General features: G+C 39.2%; 1 protein-coding gene across 2 annotated transcripts; it reads left to right on the top strand.

Moving 5' to 3' along the window:
- Window positions 1-13,121: 13,121 nt before the first annotated feature.
- LOC121864653 (M-phase inducer phosphatase-like) lies at window positions 13,122-18,802 on the top strand. Of its 2 annotated transcripts, none has more exons than XM_042363777.1 (7): window positions 13,122-13,325; window positions 14,074-14,308; window positions 14,997-15,217; window positions 15,342-15,472; window positions 15,826-16,246; window positions 16,453-16,765; window positions 16,976-18,802. In XM_042363777.1, the coding sequence occupies exons 2-7, from the start codon at window positions 14,095-14,097 to the stop codon at window positions 17,599-17,601; spliced, it is 1,926 nt and encodes a 641-aa protein (XP_042219711.1). In that variant the 5' UTR covers window positions 13,122-13,325; window positions 14,074-14,094; the 3' UTR covers window positions 17,602-18,802. The 2 variants fall into 2 exon arrangements, with proteins under 2 accessions (XP_042219711.1, XP_042219712.1); XM_042363778.1 differs by having other exon boundaries at window positions 13,122-13,340.
- Window positions 18,803-19,840: the final 1,038 nt, after the last annotated feature.

Genomic DNA, 19,840 nt, shown 5'->3' with positions numbered 1-19,840 from the left:
ATTAGGGTCTAGTTGGGTTCAGTAGGGTCTAGTAGGGTTCATTAGGGTCTAGTTGGGTTCAGTGGGGTCTAGTAGGGTTCAGTAGGGTCTAGTTGGGTTCAGTAGGGTGTAGTTTAGTTGGGTTCAGTAGGGTCTAGTAGGGTTCAGTGTATTATGTACACAGGTAGACTGTGTCCATTGCATCGTTTATCATTGTGACGACATAAAAATATGGAAAATTAAGTACTCATTGTAAGTGTTAAGATTAGACTGAATACATAGATATGATTGTTATGTAAATATATATTGGATTAGGCATTTATGTGATTGCCTATGTATGATTTATTTGAGATACTACAATGAATTGTATTCAACAGGTTTGACCGTATTATAATGTTCGAGTTTGACGTCACAAGTTTCATTAAATCCTTTAACCACCCGGATGGAGGTTATAATGGCGTTGAAATTACACTGAGACTACCTCACTGAGACGAGTTCTTTAAGGGAGAAATTTTGTCAAATTTTTTATATTTTATTTAAATTTTTAATTTGTCTTAGAATCAGAGGTTGCAAGGGTCGAATTATTAATGTTTCACTTGTTTACGATTTTTAGTAACTGAAGATGTGAAAAAGTATCACAAATACATACATACATACATACATACATACACAGCAGCTGGTGGTGGTGGGTTATCAAAATAAGACGCCAACAGATAAGATGAGAGGCAGGTGTCCAGGTGTGTGATGACCTTACCTGTATGACTCTTACTAATGATATGTTAGTCACTTACTATTATTAAATCATCTGAAGAATCAACTCCACACTCCACCTCACCCCATAATAAATATAAACTATATAACTTATAATTAGAGTAACAAAAATGCAAAATATAAATTCCTAACCTAACCTGAAGAATCGTCACCCCAGGTTTTGCCACCTGAAAAATTGTTAGGTGATCCCTATTATTTATGCTTTTATGGATCTTCTGTATGTGTGTGTGTGTGTGTGTTTGTCTGACACACACACACACACACACACACACATCCTGAAGGTGTTATCGTAATTATCTACATTATCTCAGGTGTCCACCCTGTCCAACACTCACCTAGGTCTCCTCTCGCGCAGCTTTACCTGTACGGTGCTGCTTGTATTAACAGTACTGAGTGGCCAAGTGTGTGTGTGTGTGAGGAGAGTACGGTGGAGGTGATCTATAAAGGGGATGAAGAAGGGCTGAGGGAGGGAGGAGGGAAGTGGTGATGCTGTACTGTAGAGGTGGAGGGAGAAAGGGGGGGGAGGATCAGCCAAATACCGTGAACGAAAAACGCTAACAGATACGCCCTCCTTACTCGCCTGGGGGGTAGGGGGGTGAGGGGGGGGGGGCAATTTTGGCTCTAGGCTCCTCCATCCACCACAAGTCAGATAAGACACCGTAGACACACGACCAGCGAGAGGCTAGGGTAGCACCACAACGTGTAAACAAACTTGACCTGACCCTGCCTCCTCTACCACCCACACCACACAATTTCCAAAAATAATAAATAAATAAATAATAATATGTTACTGTACCTTCAGCCGTTGTACTCAGATTACGTCGCTATATCGATACAGATAATTTGGTGCATTAATAATGAAGTGAATCATTGGCGAAATCTCAGAGCGTCTTGAGATAACGACCACTAAGAAAGACTCAAATTCTGTTTATGTCAAGTTGTGAGCGGACGTTTGGACCACGGTTAGGTTAGGTTAGGTTAGGTTAGGTTAGGATAGATAAGCTCCTAACCACTCTGGCCTAAACGTCCTACATGCATGTCAAGTGGTACTCGCGGTGATGGATGACTGGGGTTGTACTAGAGGAGAGTCGTGTGTTATCTCTGACACTTGTCCTTCCACGCTTCTGTACAGTATCATTAATAACCACTGTTGTTGTGAGGAGGAAGTAAAACAACAGAGGTGCAGCCGGGTGGGAGGGAATAAACTTACACAAAACATTTAAGTTACCAATATATGATACCCGATAACCCAAAGATCAGGTAATGTCCTCTTGTTATAGTTTTGAGGAAGCGAGTATTTTTCACTCAATTGTTCGTATCTTCTACAAATCAAGATTACATTAATCTATAGAAGAAATATATGTATTAACTACTATATACCCCTCAAGGGACTAACTCACCTGTACACGCATTAACCCAAACACACCCACTGTTATCGCCGCTGGCTTCAGCTACAGTACTGGCAAAGAATTCAGTGGAGAATGACAAGACTAATCCTGGGCATCAGGAACCTTGAGTACAGAGACAGGTTAAAACATCTCAATTTATACTCCCTCGAGAGACGTAGAGTGAGGGACGATATGATAGAGGTGTATAAATGGAAGTCAGGGCTAAACAGCGGGGACATTACAAAGGTACTCAAACTATCCAACCACGAGCGAACTCGTAACAATGGTTTTAAATTAGACAAAATTAGATTTAGGCACGAAATAGGTAAACATTGGTTTAGAAATACAGTAGTGGATGAGTGGAACAAATTACCAAACTTCATCATTAACTCTGATATGCTGGATAGCTTCAAACATAGGTTGGATGGATATATGAGCGATAGGGGTTGTGTGTAAATGGGACTGCCCAGTATGGGCCAATAGGCCCGCTGCAGTTTCCTGCATTGTTATTTTATGTTCCCTTCGACTTGCCCATCACCTGAACGTCCTTAACCAAGGCATTTACACCCACACTTAATACAAACTACGCTCATTGACGTACACATCCACTCTTAATATAAACTACGCTCATTGACGTAAATTTCTGAACAAATATTCAACATAAAGGTTGAAGTCTGTACAGATCCCACATACACGTGTAATAAAGAACAATTCACCTCACACACACGCATACTGTACACCAACACTCCATCTCCATGTTCAATAAAGTGAAATTATTTCTCCCATATATGTCTACACTGAGAGATTTAATCCACCTTCACGTGTAATAAAGTACAATTATCTTCCTCACTTCGGCCTACGCTAAGATGTAGTACAATTAGCATGCATATAGAGGCCTATAGAATAAATCAGGCCAATATAATAAATCACCTTATCAAAACACAGTTAATTACAGTATATTCTCCTAACTGTCGAGAACTTCCTGACATAAATAAACTCGTTAATTCTTTATGTAATAACTAATGAGATAATTATATTAAATTAATACACATGCTAATATTCACATTTAAATTATATTGTTTGATAATTTATTTACAAAAAAGCCTAAGTCACCACTTCAGAAAGCCATGCAGACGAACTGACGACTAAACTATGGTCACTAATTTGAGGAAATAAATAACTTCTTCTAACGATAAAAAAATGTTAGGCTTGTGTTTTATTCAGTCGTATTCTATTGATATGAGACAGTGATGAGCAATAGTACTACAGTAAAGTTTCTAAAGCTAGAAGGAAGTGATATATTTGTATATCTAATATACTATAGGACTAGGCGTCTGTCTGTCTGTTCTGGGCAGCCGAAACGGCACAATCGTTTTTCATGAAACTTGGTGGAAAAATCGCAAAAAATTCGGAAAGTGGAGCAAACCTGGTCCCATGTCGATGGTTTCTTTAGGAAGGCATTAATTAACAATTTTATTTACGATGGAAAACGATGCAAGTCTACGTACTTGGCACACCCTAATTAACCATGCAAGTCTACGGACTTGGCGCACCCTTATTCGCTGTACGCTGTCAGCCGGACGGTGAACCTGGCACGAAGGGCCCACTGTCATACAATACAATACAAAACAAAAGAAAACAGTACAGTACAGTACAATACAGTACAATACCATACAATACCATACCATACCGCCACCATACAATTTAATACACAACGACTGCTAAGAGAACATAGGGGCACGGGGGTGGAGGAGACTGCAGTGGGAGCGGGTAAACAAGGCGAAAGATTACAAGGAAATAGTGTTAGGAATGATGACAAAACTAAATTAGACAGGGAGTTTAAAACTAAATGCGGTAAGGGAAGGACTCAGAACACGACTAACTTAAATGTATACTACGCGAACAGTAGAAGTATGAGAAACAAAATGGATGATATTAGGGCCTTGGTATGTACCGAAAAAATCGATATAATAGCATTCACTGAAACATGGATCAACCTAGACACACGTGAGTTACCGGTCGAATACCAAATTGCGGGTTACAAACTGTTCCATACCGATAGGCAGACCAGGAAAGGAGGCGGAGTAGCAATCTATATTAGGGATAATCTGAAGTGTGAAATAAATAAGGAAATAAAAACTGAAAGGAATACAGAACAATTTGGATAGAATTAAGCGACGGTTTGTAGAAATATTAATCACAGGAGTAATATATAGACCCCAATCTTTGATAGAAGGCTAATGAGCGACTTATCTGGGATGAAATGCGAGGGCTTCCATACACAACAAAGTCTGTATAGTAGGCGACTTAACCTTGGCCAAATAGATTGGACTGTTCTACGGTAATCTCAGTGAATCAGAGGATTTCTGAGATAACCAGACCGTTTCCTGTCAACATATAACCGGAACCCACACGGGTAATAATATACTGATTTAGTTTTGTCGAACAGAGAAAACCTCATTAGCAATGCGTCGAGGTAGGGAACGAACTTGCAAACAGCCATCACAAAGAAATTCGATTCCAGTTAGATTGTGGCAGACGTAAGGAAAATTCACTCAAAGTACCAGATTTCTGTGAAGGGCAAACTTTTGACAGCTTCTAAAGAGGCAGTTGAGAGAGGGGAAGTGTCACGTTTGGCCGTGAACCTGACAGATGACACTGACCTGATAACGATGATCTGAGATTGCTGGAGTTCCACTTAATAATTTAAATAGTGAGTTACTTAATGCACAAAGGCAGAAATATTCATACAAAAAACTCAGATCAGACAACAATGACCCTAAATGGATAAATAATTATTTAAAGAACATCAATAGCCAAAGGAAGGCTATAGGTATGATAAATCGTGGCGAAATTCACTCTCCGGACTATTATAGGGTATTAAGGAGTAGGGTTAAAACCGAGATAAGGAAAGTTAAAGAGGAATAATGAGGTAAGGATAGCAAGGGAGGCGAAGACAAACCCCAAAGGATTCTGTACCAAATGTATCAAATTAAAACATCAGGAAAATGGACCAACACGGGTCAGACCAAGGCGAGCTCACTGATAACCGCGAGAAATGAGCAATAATTTGAATAAATATATTTCAACAGTTTTCACCACCGAAAATTAAAACATGATACCGAGGCACCGACTATTCAGAGATAGTGAAGAAAAACAAATTAAGTGAGATAGTAGTGACTAGTAACGATGTTAGTAAGCAAATAGACAAACTAAAGCCTAATAAGTCACCTGGTCCCGGCGGAGATATTTGCCAGAGTATTAAAGGAAATGTGTAAGGAAGAGCTAGTATGCCCTTAGCAAAGTTGTTTAACATGTCTCCAAAAAACAGGTGTAGTGTACCAGGAACTTGAGGATAGCGAATGTAATCGATGCCAAGGATATCATCCCCCTAACCACTGCCCAATCAGCTCCAACATCAATAGTAGGCAAATTACTGAAGCAATCATTTCAAACTCTATTCGAAAGCACCTGGAGAAGCACCGATTGATCAATGATTCTAAAGCATGGCTTCACAAGAGTGACGTTCTTGCCTAACTAATCTATTAATATCTTCTTTTCATCAGTTTTCGAAATCAGTGGACGAGGGGCACAATTATGATGTGGGTATATCTCGACTTAGCAAAGCCTCGGACAGAGTCCCCTTAATGAAAGACTAATTAGAAAGGAAGTCACATCAAAGGTGACATCCTTAAATGGATTAGGGCGTGGTTATGGACAGAAACAGCGAAAAGAGCATTAACGTATCTAAGTCCCATTGGAGCAACGCCAAGTGAGTTCTCCAAGGCTCAGTACTTTGGACCATTATTGTTTATTATATACATAAACGACATAGGATATCGGCATAGACAGCAAATATAAGCAAATTTGTTGATGACACTAAAAATAGAATGGTTATCAAAATCTGATTGAGGACTGCAAAACCAGGAAGATCTACAAATTTTTCCAATGGTCTGAAAATGGCAGATGAAATTCAATGCCCACAAATGTAAAGCACTCAGCATAGTAGAGATGCAAACAGGAAACTGATACCAGATGAACAACGATGCCACAGAGAAATCCGACTGCAGAAAGATTTAGGAGAATGATAAGTAGGAACTCTTAAGCCAAGTAACAATGTGTTTTGCTCGTAACAAGGCTAACAAAGCACTTGGGTCTACACAGCGAGTGTTAGTTACAAGACTAGTGAGGTCATCCTAAAACTGTATCTGTTTCCTTGTGGAGACCACACCTGGATTACGCAGTTCAGTTCTGGTCATCAGATAGAATGGATATAGAATCCTTTGGAAAGAATTCAGAGGAGAATGACAAGATTAATCCCGCACATTGTGAACCTTTGGAGTATAGAGACAGGTTAAAGTATCTTAATTTGTACCCCTCGAGAGACGAGAGCAGAGGGCAGACCTGATAGTGTATATGAAGGCAGGGCTAAACAAAGGACATTACAAAGGTACTCAAATTATCCAACCAGGAGCGAACTGTAACAATGGTTTTAAATTAGACAAATTTAGACGAAGTGGAGAAATAGGTAAACACTGGTTTGGAAACAGAGTAGTGGATGAATGGAACAAGTTACCAATATCATCATTAACTCGAATACGCTGAATTGCTTCAAACATAGGTTGGATGCTCATATGAGCAATAGGGGTTGGGTGTAAACGGGACTGCCCAGTATGGGCTAATAGGCCCGCTGCAGTTTCCTCCATTCTAGTGTTCTTATGTTCTTATTTGTAAGAATAAAACATAATTATATAGACATGTAAGACTCACAACTTGATAAGATATCCGTAAGACATTAGCTATTGGAAATGTGATTAAATGTTTTGTTATTAATCCAGTGTGAAATGTATCGGTATTGGTGGTACAATCCTAATGGTCTCTAATCCTGTTGATTAGGTGAGGTTAATCTGGGTTTATTGAGATTAAAGATAAGGTGTGGGGTTTATTCTACCTGTGTTAGTCTCAGGTACGACCTTATTGTAACAATCACGACCATGATTATAACAACCAGACCATGATTATAACAACCAGGACCATGATTATAACAACCACGACAATGATTATAACAAACACGGACCATGATTATAACAACCACGACCATGATTATAACAACCACGACCATGATTATAACAACCACAACCATGATTATAACAACCACGACCATGATTATAATAACCGACCATGATTATAACAACCACGACCATGATTATAACAACTACGACTATGATTAAAATAACCACGACCATGGTTATAACAACCACGACCATGATTATAATAACCACGACCATGATTATAACAACCACGACCATGATTATAATAACCACGACCATGATAATAACAACCACAACCATGATTATAACAACCTCGGTAAACTGTACCACCGGACTCGCCACCGGGCACGAAGGGCCCACGATCACTTGTTTACAACTATATATCACCACGGAGTATAACCACGTCCCTCCAATCGTCACACTTACACACCAGAACACTGCAAATACACCCAGGGACCTGCCATCGCCACACACACAACAGAATACATCCGAAAATTATCAAAATACACCCAGGATCTTGAGGCTCTCCACAGTGACCTTGTGTACCCTTGTGTTCTAGTTCATAATCTACATAAACGATCTAGATACTGGGATCAGCAGTGACATAAGCAAGTTTGCGGATGACACCAAAATAGGGCGGCAGATTAATTCAGGGCAGGATGCAAATGCATTACAGGAGGACCTAAATAAACTGCAGGGGTGGTCTGAAAAATGGCAAATGAAATTCAACACCAGCAAGTGCAGCGCACTTAATATTGGAAGAACAAATACTGACAATGTATACAGCCTTAACAAAATCAACCTAGAGAAGTCGACTTGTGAAAGAGACCTAGGGGTACTTGTAAGCCCGGACCTACGGCCTAGAAAACAGTGCGTTAATGTTCGAAATAAGGCAAACAGAGTATTGGGTTTTATATCTAGAAGTGTAAGTAATAAGAGTGCAGAGGTCTTATTGCAACTATATCTTGCGCTAGTTAGGCCGCACCTCGATTATGCGGTTCAGTTCTGGTGCCCTTATTATTGAATGGATATCAATTCACTAGAGTCGGTGCAGTGAAGAATGACGAAAACGATTCCGGGACTTAGAAACCTTCCATATTAGGATAGGTTAAAGAAACTTAACTTGCATTCCCTAGAAAGACGAAGAGTGCGGGGAGATATGATAGAAGTATTTAAGTGGGTGAAAGGAATCAATAAAGGGGATATTGATAAAGTTCTTATAATATCCGAGCAGGATAGGACTCGGAGCAACGGATTTAAGTCGGATAAGTTTAGGTTTAGGAGGGAGATAGGAAGGAACTGGTTCACAAATAGGATGGTGGACGAGTGGAACAAGCTTAGCAACTTTGTAGTAAGTGCGGGAACTCTGGAAAGTCTTAAAAGGAGGCTAGATAGATTCATGGATGATAGAGTGGTAGTAACTCTCGACAGGAGCTGCCATGCACAGGCCAACCAGCCTATTGCAGACTCCTTATTTTCTTATGTTCTTATGTACCCAACAGCCCCGTGTAACCCCGCCCCCCCCTTCACTATATAATACACAGGTACAATTATAAATCCCTCCAATTAAGTACATTGAAAGACAAAAGTCATGTCGTGAAATTTGGTGAAAACATGTGCCGAAGGACTAAACTTTTGGTCCGCTCTGCCTTGTGGTAGGGCTCTCATAATGTTTCATGAGTTATGTTTAATCTTCGGAAAAAAATGCGACACGACTTTTGTCTTTGATTGTACCTGCCTATACCTCAAGTCCTACAGCGACCACCACTGCCTCTCCCTACTTCCTTCTCCCTCCTCTGACACCCATCCACCCCCATTCTACCCCACTTCGTCTGTTCTTATCTTACCCCCCCCCCCAACCTCTTCTTTAACACCCCTGACTTCCCCACCCATTTACTTCTCTCCCCAGCCTCTCATACCTCCTTCACACTCTTCCCTACCTGCCCCTTCCCCGGTCACTCCCTATCCAGTTCCTAGGTCCTGGGAGACGGCTAGGGGAATACTACTAATTAATCTGGACCTTTGTGCCTTGCCAACCTCGCCGGATATAAATAAATAAGTCCCGTTAAGGTGCTGAGATTAAGAGGCGTCTGTCCGGATTATCCCCAGTTTCCTCACGGCCAAAGGGTCAGACCTCACACCTTAAGCTATGAGTTATTTTTTCTGTTATTCTTCTCGTCTGGGGATCACCTGAAAATTAGCCCCCCCCCCCAGATTATTTTACGCCTGTGTTTATTGTTATATCTCTGATCCTCTCACCACTCTTCTTCTACATTCATTTCATTTTCCGTTTTTTTATTAGTTTCGTTTCTCCAAAATTTGTGTATGTTCTGTTTACTTATGTTTCACTGTATCTTTTGCTTCCATTCTTTGTCCTATCTGGAAATGCTGCTGATAAGGACAGCTGTATTAGCGGGTCGTAAATGTTTACCTGTGAAGATTGTCATGGGTTGCGTTGGGTCTACCCCGCGCAACCCATCCCAAATGTTTGTTTACGGTAGACAAGGGACCAGACGAGCTGTGATTATGTAACACAAACACAAAATTCATACGGCCAAGAAACATTTGCAAGTACACTACGTTTCTGTTAGCAAACGTACACAGTTTATGTATGTAACTTCTGAGTCAACTGTTTCAACATTAAAGATAACTTTATCAACACAAGAAAAGATGAAAACAGTTCACAACACATAAACGAGAGAAGCTGCTGACTCACTCATTACCACTCGTAAACGCTGACTTTATAATTATTATCACTGTCCTCCAACAACTGAAGTCTTTAAGTGCGTGACAAGTCTACTAATAAAATTATGAGACAGAACTCTACTGCTTCAGTCTCAGTGTGGTGAAGACATAGATGGGGCACCTTTCAATGTTTATGTAAACATGAAAGTTACTAAGACAGAAAGTGAGTGTGATGAAGAGCTGAAACTGTCCCCCTCCCGGTGACTGATCAGTTTTGTCTGTTTGCTAAAAGATGACGCTACTTATTTTTGTTTAATTTCCCGATCGTCTATGAAAATGGCATTGCGACAGCCGAGCATGAAGATTGGTAATATATACAGTATTCTGTTCAGCGCATAAGAAATCGCACTCACCAGAAACTTACTCTCCAGACCCAGCAAACAGTACATTACATAACTATTAATTATAATAACTTCATAAGCAGATCCAAGCAAAACAATGCATAACAGAACTGTGATTTAATAACTTACTAAAAATATCAAGTAAATAGTACATAACATTACCACCATCTAGTGACTGACGGCCACACTACTTGTCAGCTTCACTAGTAAGCTCGCCCCTTGTTGTACTCGACCACATTCACTTCCTGTTTAGAACACACTGTTTTGAGTTGCTTTATTTAGCCAGTAGGAACTATGGAGCTGGTTAAAGGGGGGTCGGGTAGGACCTCTGGCCAACACGTTAAGTGATTTTTTTTTACTTGCTGAATGATCGCTACACTCCAAGTTCTTTTAAATTATTTTAACCTATATTTTATTGTATGTGTGTATCAAAACACGAGTGTGGTAAACAAGTGTGAAGTTTCTTCAAGAACCAGCAGACAATCTGAAAACTTTTGATGGTAGGCGTTTTGTGGAGTCCGGGGAGGTCTCGGCGGCTGTCACAGGAGAGCATTACCACGACCCCCACCACCAATGTTGCACAAAGAGTAAGTCTTGTTGCGCAAATATATGCTATAGTCAGTTACCTATCTTCATATGACAAAACAAATTTGACTACTCGTTGCCTTAAGTTGAAAAACAAAAATGGCGACGTGTCTAATCACTGTTTTAATATTTTATATAATACAAATATTGTTCTAAATGGTGGCTTCCTTATGAACATCAACACTTATCTTGCATAGCGTCAGTGATGGTGTGGCCATTCCTAAGGTTTTACCTGGCCTTCAGCGTGACCAGCTGCCTCGTCAGTTCTCCCCGGGTACATTGGCTAGGTCTGAGAGACATACTGTACACTGATGGCTAGGTAAAAGTGACTTAGGTCTTATAGCCAGAGGTCAGCTATGGAGGGTAGGAGGGATATTTAGGCATAGTTTTGTATACGGGTGTACAGTAGTCTCACCCATCTATAAGGTGTACACAGTCATCATGAAATACTACCATAAAATTGGCAATTGCAAAGTTGTACACATCTTGCAGACCATTGAAACTAAACATACAAAACCGCTGTTCAACCAATACGAAAACAGTTTCACGACAGATCGATAGATGTTCGTTATGTATTACACAATCGATTTTAACCCTTCCTTACGTATCCTAAACCAGCCAAGTATAACCGTTGTCTACCTAACTTCCCCTAACTGAAGCTCATTGGCAATAGGTTGCGTCATGTGAGATGCCACCTGGTTGGCTTTTATCTAACTGGGCAGTAAGAGGTTCCTTATCTTCGTCAGTGAGTGCGATAATATCCCGTGGTTATTGTGTTGTGCTTGTCTCTCTCCCCAGTCTTCTTGCCTCCCAGCCATCTTACCGGAGGGTTGGTTAGTAACTCAGACTATTGGAATTTATAGTTAAAAGTCGAGCCGAAGGAAAGCAGACCATGGGGAGGGAGGGAGGGCGATACAATAATAATAATAATAATAATAATAATAATAATAATAATAATAATAATAAAGTCAGTCACCCTAGCCAGGATATTTACGACTGGTAGGAAAGATTGATATTCATCGTCTAATTCTCACTCATCATCATAATTATAATACGATAAATGCGAAGAACTAAGGTATCAGTTTGTAAGATTTTGTTTATAAATTATTACGTGAATATGTTTGTAAGAATAAAGGTTTTGTCTGAGAGGTTGATGTAGATGGTGCCTTGAATCATGCTATTTTTTAACTTCGAAAGTCTTGAACTAACAAAAACGAACAAACCCAAACCAAATGAATCTATCTTACTAAGGTTAGGTTAGGTTGCTGTACAGGCTTTAAACAAAGGTGCACGATACAGCAGTCGCTATGATGAAGGTCACTAAGTTCAGTTGCACTTGGGTGTCACTGAGGTTAATAAGTACCAAGAATATAAAATAATATTGCTAAATTTTATAAAGACAACCACATTATGCCAGGTCGGACGATGAAGTGACCTGTCAGTAAAGAGGGTGAGGTGGGTAGGGTATGTCAGGTTCTGGGTTAATCAGTCACCTCCCTGACTTTAAGATGAGTTATTTAATTCATAAAACAATATATAATTTATTTTATTGCATGGACCCTTATCCTAAAGAATGAGGCAAATTGTAGTTTGTAAATAAGGTAATGCATGATGCTGAGTCTTCGATGACGTTACCTAACTTACATTTTGGAAAACATAACATATTGGATTAGCATGCCAACGCCCCTTAATCCACCCCTTCCCCCACCCTCTCCACAGTCATCCCAGCTGGAGCTGTCCAATCAGCTGAGGGCAAGTCGCAGTGAGGCTCCTCTGCCTCCCTATATTTACATCGGGACCGCGCTCGCTTAGATGCACTCCAAGGTATATTTGTGTACTAGTGAGACCTTCTGCTGCCCTCTGGAAGATATACTGCGTTTAAAGTCAATCATTGTTGGCGAAAACAAATTTGACTTAGGAATTGTTGTAAGTTTTTCAATTAGTACTTATTTTGTAACCAGTTTAAAAAGCGTTTATTTGGAAACATAAAAACTCCGGGCTCATATGCTATAACGCACTGAAGTTGGCAGACGACACCAACCTCCATGCTCGGTGTAAAATGGTTTCTAAAGTTTTCACCATAAAACACAACGTAACTTTTAAAATATATTGTATACATAATTTAAAATTTATTTTTATGTTAATTTATCAACTTTGAAAGCTATTGAGTAACCATTTTACGCTGCAAATGGAATATATTGGTTGTTTATCTCGCACCCAAAACGCTGGAGTGTGGGGAGCGCGGCAGATGTGAACTGGCGTCTGTCTGTGGAGTCGACTGTTAACAAGCTTGTCGGGAGGATGTGCGCTTAGTTAGTTCCATCTTCATCCTCCTCCCGACAACATCTAAAAAGGATTTACCATCATGGAGAGATAGTGAAAGTGTTGAACCAAGTTACATTAAAGTGCCAGTGCTTGAAAAAAGGAAATCAAGTGAAGCCTCAATTAGAAATTTTTAAGAAAAGGTAAATAATATCTTGGTATGTTTACCTCAAGTTGTGGTCTTGAACTGCAGAAAATCTTAAGTGTTCTTGTATGAGGTCTGCCGGGAACATAATTTATCTAAAGTGATATGAAGTGGAAGCCCAGTGCTGTATTTTAATACATTATATAGCAGCAAAAGTTTATATATCCCTGAAATATCGAGTGTTTTAAGTTTATCCAACCTCTATTTAAATATATCTTGTTTATGTTAAACTCTCGAACATTACATTATTAATGTACAGTCAGTGTTGTAATGAACCTGTTACCAACTTTACTTTTAAAATTGAAAATTAAAAAGAACGTTGCAATATGTTTACACCAATAAGTTTTTTGTGTTGTATTTTTTAAACGCAAGTTTTAAGCGTAAGTAAGAAGACTTGTGCCTGCCTCTTATATTATGCGCGGAGAGCTCGTGATGTATTGGATCGTAGTTTTTGCTCGGTACAATATCTTATTCCTGCAGTTTTAATTTGTGCGAATATCATCCGTTTTGTTTTAATTTTATAGTTGTATCATTTTTTAATATTGTACAAATAAACATATCTTGTTCTGGTAGTTCCAGCACTTTCCCGATCACTTGTATTTACATGTGGATACAATACGTTACTGAAATTCAAGTGTTAATATACGTTTTAGTTACTAGTTTTTTCTTGTGTGATACCAAGACGCCCCAGGGCTTTATATTAATACTGTAACACCTGCCTGTTAACACGACGCTCTCCTTTTCAGCAAATTGAAGAGGAAGAAATCATGAGTAGCCGTGATGTGTTATACAGGAGTGTGCTGAGGGGAGGCCAGTCGGAGTGTCCACAGATGTCTAGCGACCTGTCTCCTATGTCCAATTTGGCCCTCACTCTCCATGGTGCCTCCCTCGCCCAGACTCCTAAGAGAAAACTCTCCTTGTCCTCCACCCTATCAGACACGCCACAGTCCTGTCATGATGCCTCATCTTTACTTTGCTCAAGTAAGTTGCTGTACACTGTATATTTGTTGTATACGGTTAACAAATAACATGTGGGATTTAGGCATGTATACTATTAAAATTTGGAGATAAGATCGCATACTGAAAATGGCTGTCAACTTTATAAGGCAATGTTATTTCGTTTATAGTGTTGGAAGTTCATCTTGTTTCAAGGGACAAATGCCAAGGGGTTTATTGTTGACTACAAAACAAAAATTAGTTGTAGGAGGAGGTCACTTGTTTTGCCGGCTGAGTGTTTGCTGTGCTAACAGGTATAGTATCCTAATATTTTTTGTAGCAATTATGTTTTATTATACTTAAAGGTATATAGGGTAAGGTTTTATTCAGTTTAGTTAGCTATACGAGTTTTATATATTATACTGTATATCTTATTAAGAGGTCCATTATAAATGTTAAGTGGCTCTGTGTGTTATGTCGTTAGGGTCAAAATTTAAGCTTGGTAGACTGTTTATGATTAAGAATATCTGCATGAAGATTAATTTACTTGGAATATATTAAAAGACATAATGAGCCCATTTTGAGGGAAGGACAGCATAGTTCTGCATTCAGTGTGTTAAGAAACTGGGGGCAATTAAATGAGTGTTTCACGTTGTATGAAGGTACCCAAGTGGAAACCCAAAATGACCTTTTATGTATTTTTAGTTATTGTATTTTTGTGTTCCTTTCACAGGTTTGTTACAAGACAGCCATAGCCCTGACTCTACGTCTAGCTGTGAGGAACCTCCTGTCTCCCCGTCACATCGACTCACCTCCCGTGATAAGGAGAACTTTCCCTCCCCATACTACTCCCCTTCCCGCAGTGCTGTTATTCTTCCCCGCTCCCGTGCCAGCCCACTCCAAGATGTACAAAATACTGTCAATAGAAACCTAAGCTTCAGTCCTCTTAAAAAGGTTTGTTTAGTGTAATTATTTTCATATGTATATTTATAAATCAAGCTCATTTTGGCGGTATTCATGCAAAACCAGATTTTTTTTTCAATTGTTACTGACTCTGGTTTTATTCTTTCTTGGACAGAATTTGCAGTTGGTATCTCCCTCTAAGAGAGTGTTTACTTCTCCACCCAAGCCGTCCCCACCAGATGATTTTGACTCAAACTCGCATGACAGTGGATACTCTGAGAGTGGAAAGAAGATGGAGGGGGATTGGTGAGTTTCGTGTGATATATTTAAGGTTGGCGAGTTTCTTGGTGGTGCTTCTACCTATCAGTGATCATTTATGCCTGTTGTGAAATTGTTTTGGATAAATAATGAAGAATCTCAGTTTAGAGGTGTGGCTCCTAGTATGGTGCACCACTATTCTATTTCTCTATCACTTCCCTTCTAAAGTCTCATTTTAACATGTTGAAACAATAATAAAAATTAACACCACACACTAGCTGGATAAGCTCACATATCGCCAGTTTTTATCAATTGATTTAGAGAAAGTAGTCACTGTACCTATCCATATTTTGCAATACCATAGGAATTATTTTATTTATCCACACCAGAATTTTGTTTAGTTTCAGTGTGCCAGTAAGCTGTGCACCACGGAAGCTTAACCTGGACCTGTCGCCACCCAAACCTCGTATGATCTCTCCGGTGAAGTCTGTCTCCACTGTTGTCTCATCAATTACTCCAGTTCCCACAATATTTTCGGCTGTCACCTCTACACCAGCATCCTCATCCAGTGGAGCAGAGGGCCGTAGACCCTTCAGAAAGTTCTCATCACTATCTAAAGGTGATGAAGAAGATACTATGCTTATGGATCTTATGAATGAGATGACCACACAAGAAGAACAGCAGCCTTTAGGTTTCTCTAACCTTTTATTAGCACCTATCCAGCCCCCAAGTGCCAACACATCATCCCGGTCTATTTTAGATGGTCGCCCATCCATCAGACGGTGTCTTTCAATGGTAGACACCACACCTACATCCTCCAGAGTAAGTTATTTTCATACACAGTATATATATATATATATATATATTTATATATTTATTTATTTATTCTCAAGCTAAATGGTGCTTTTTGTGCAGAATGTTCACTATATCAGCCTTGGCTAGAGATTAAACTAAAATGTGTTTTTAATATTCAGTACACTACTGTATTTATTTTCTAGCTTTTAATGCTTTACATTTTTGTTTTCCAGGTAGAGAGTATCTTCAAACCTCCCTCATTGGAGAACAGCCGGCCCAGTACTGTCTCATTCAAGCGGCCACAGCCTCCAACAGATCTCTCCAACTTCTCAGATTGCAAGCGAAGAAAACCAGATGAATCCTGTGATCAGTTGTCTCCCCTTACCTCCAACGCCTCCACCACAACCGGTGAAAAAATTCGTACTCCTCTCACACACAGACAAGTATCTGCACCAGAACCGAGCACTTCTCAAGCTGTCAAGCCAAAGCTTCAGCGCTGCCTTTCTGAAAGTCATGTTTCTATTATGAAGGCATTAAATAAATCCTGTAAGTACTGGTACTCGATTTGCTTGTTTTCATAAGCTAACTTGTACTGTTATCTGAAAATATTGGTATCCTCCTAATTATATTTATACCCATACATTTATTTTATTTTACATACTCCCAATGGATATGTATTAATTAATGTTTCTTGTTTTAGGAGTTTTTCCTCCAATTCTTTGGTATCATTATGATTTTTTATATTTTATTTTACAGCTGGCCATGATGGGGATCTTATAGGGGACTTCTCTAAGCCTGTGCTACTTCCTGTTGTTGAAGGTGGTAAACATCCAGACCTTAAAGCCATCAGTGTTGAAACTTTGGCTGAAGTTGTCAGAGGAAAGTTCAACAGTAAAGTTGCTTCCTGCAGAATTATAGATTGCAGATATCCATACGAGTTTGAGGGTGGGCACATCACTGGTGCAGAGATGTGGCATCATCCAAAAATGGTTGAGGAAAATTTGAATGCACAGAAGGGAGCTCCTGTTATAGTAAATGAAGAAGCACCCAGGCAAATTTTGATTTTTCACTGTGAATTTTCTGCTGAACGTGGACCTAAAGCTCAGAGGCTGCTGCGAGAGATGGATCGCACAGCAAATAAGGAACACTATCCTGCCCTCCACTTCCCTGAGATGTACCTTCTGGAGGGAGGCTATAAGGCATTCTTTGAAAAATACCCTGAATTGTGCACACCCAAAGACTATGTGAAAATGCTGGACTCAAACCATGCTGAGGATCTGAAACACTTCAGAGGCAAGTCTAAGTCGTGGGCAGCAGAGAACAAGCAGTCCAAGAGCCGCACCACACTACCTCGTCCGGGACTCAAAAGGCTCGGGTTATGATGACTGCCTGATGTATAGGTTTTGTATTATACAAATTCACTATTTCCTAAAGTGTGTGTGCAATATAAGTATTTTTTGTTGTGTACAGGATTTTTTTTTTCATTTTTGTCTAGGCCTGGTTTGCACCGGCAAGGTATTTGCCTATGAATGCCAAAGGATAATTTATCAACTTGTAAATAAGGTCAAGGTGTTGAGGGATCCGCTGGTGTGTACCTCGTCTGGACAAATTTTGTTGATTTTTTGTTCTTCCACTGTCTTTTTTTTTTCACATACAGTAATTTATGTTTGATCTGATCAGTTGTGTGATCGTTTACATTTTTATCACCATTCCTCAGATGTTTTGGCCAGTCTTTACCCTGCTTTGGTCGGTGAGGGGTACAAAATCCCATTAAGGGTTTGCACAATAAAAAGAGAACATCCCATTAATTGTAAGATGTATGTATACCAGTTTTATCAATATATCTTTCCAAGAACTGGTGACCATAATACAGTACTGTGATAATAAGCATGATCCAAATGCAATATTGCCTATCTTTTGGCTTGTGTGCATCGGACTGAAAAGAAGAATTTTAAAAGTTTCAAGTATTTTTTCTATTTCAAAACTGTACAAATCTTTCCCATAAATTCATATAACGGAATCTTCGTAGAATTCTTCTTTTCAACTTGGATCTTGAGTATGATTGAAAAACAAGATGCAGGTTTCTATTTTTTTAAGCCTGTATATATATATGTCATCTGTAATAACTTTGCTCTCTTGATATGAGTGGGTGATAACTTTTTTGGTGACGGGTTACACGGTGTCAAACATTATGAATAGTAAGTCATTATTCATAAGTAAAGTAAATCTGAGTTATGTTAGTGTGTTACCAAGGTGTAGTTAGCCCGCTTAGTATCTGTTCGTCGATCTCAGAACACCGGCCATTCCATACATATCATGGGTTAAAATGAATTTGTACCATTTTTATACTTTTTCCTTTTATTGATAATTGGGATTCCCTAAAGATATTCTTTTGATCTAATGTTTTGTACAATTATTCACTCTTTCAGTGTTCAGTATAATGATTTATGGGGAATTGGCATATTTTTACAAATTTTTATATGCATCCCTTTCTAGTCCTTGTGTTAAGGTACAAAACCATTTAATTTCTTGTGGAATCACAACCTTGTACCGTTTTCAACAATACATGGAAATTTAAATTTTTTACTGCCTTTTATTATATGTACGAACACCTGCTGTTGATGTGCCTGTCAGGGTTTGTGTTGGTATGTCCTATGAATGAATTGTTTTAAACATGAAGTGCAGGAAGTTAACGAGTCCTCTGGGTTCATGAGACAACAGGGCTGTACAGTAATATAACTACACCAATTGGTCTTGAGAAGGATTACATTATGATAGGGGGAAAATGGTCAACACAAAATAACATTCGATAACATGTTCCTTAAATTATAATGGACGCCAAAAGTAGCGGTACAGTCGTGAACATAAGTCCTGTCGCCCCTTGTACTGTTCCGCGAACCAAGAGATTCAGACTCATGAACCCGAAGCAGTAGACACTGGCGCATTATTCTGCCCATAAATGCTTCGGATTCATGAGTCTGAATCTCAGGGTTCGTGGAGCAGCAGAAGGGGTGACATGACTTCTGTTCACGACTGTACAAAGAAAATGACGGAAATTCAAAATCATGAAGGAATAGTTTGGATGATGTTCCAAATACAACAATGGAGAACAATATAATCATTTACTTTGAGTTGTTAATAAAGGATTTACATTATTGTGACAATCAATTCTAGGACACATTAAGTCATCACTGGTATCATCATCAATTTTGACGCGCACTATATATTTATCCAGATTATTAGATGGAAAATAATAGTGAGATGATTTACAGACTCGGGACTATTTTATTCAAGACTGGGTCTGTGTAATCTCCTCTAGTCTAATCTTAATGAGAAAGGATTATGTGACAAGGGTAGTGACTGGGCTTCCATACTTTTTTAATAGAGTAAAATTTATTTTTAATCAAAGTCTATTAACGATCAGGGTAATGTTTGACGAGGTTGTACGTAACAGGTGACATTAAACAAGTGAGCGTTAATCAGGTGACATTAAACAAGTGAGCGTTAAGCAGGTGATATTAAACTAAGGTGCCTTCAGCTGATAAAGTTAGACAAAAATCAGTTTAATCACTTGAACAAAGAGGAACACTGAGTTAGGAGAGATAGCCACTTAGTAACGTT

Source organism: Homarus americanus, unplaced genomic scaffold (assembly GCF_018991925.1).
Source record: "Homarus americanus isolate GMGI-L3 unplaced genomic scaffold, GMGI_Hamer_2.0 scaffold57965, whole genome shotgun sequence".
NCBI classification, from domain to species: domain Eukaryota; kingdom Metazoa; phylum Arthropoda; class Malacostraca; order Decapoda; family Nephropidae; genus Homarus; species Homarus americanus.
The sequence above is the reverse complement of the archived record's forward strand: the minus strand, read 5'-3'. Positions and strand labels throughout refer to the sequence as shown.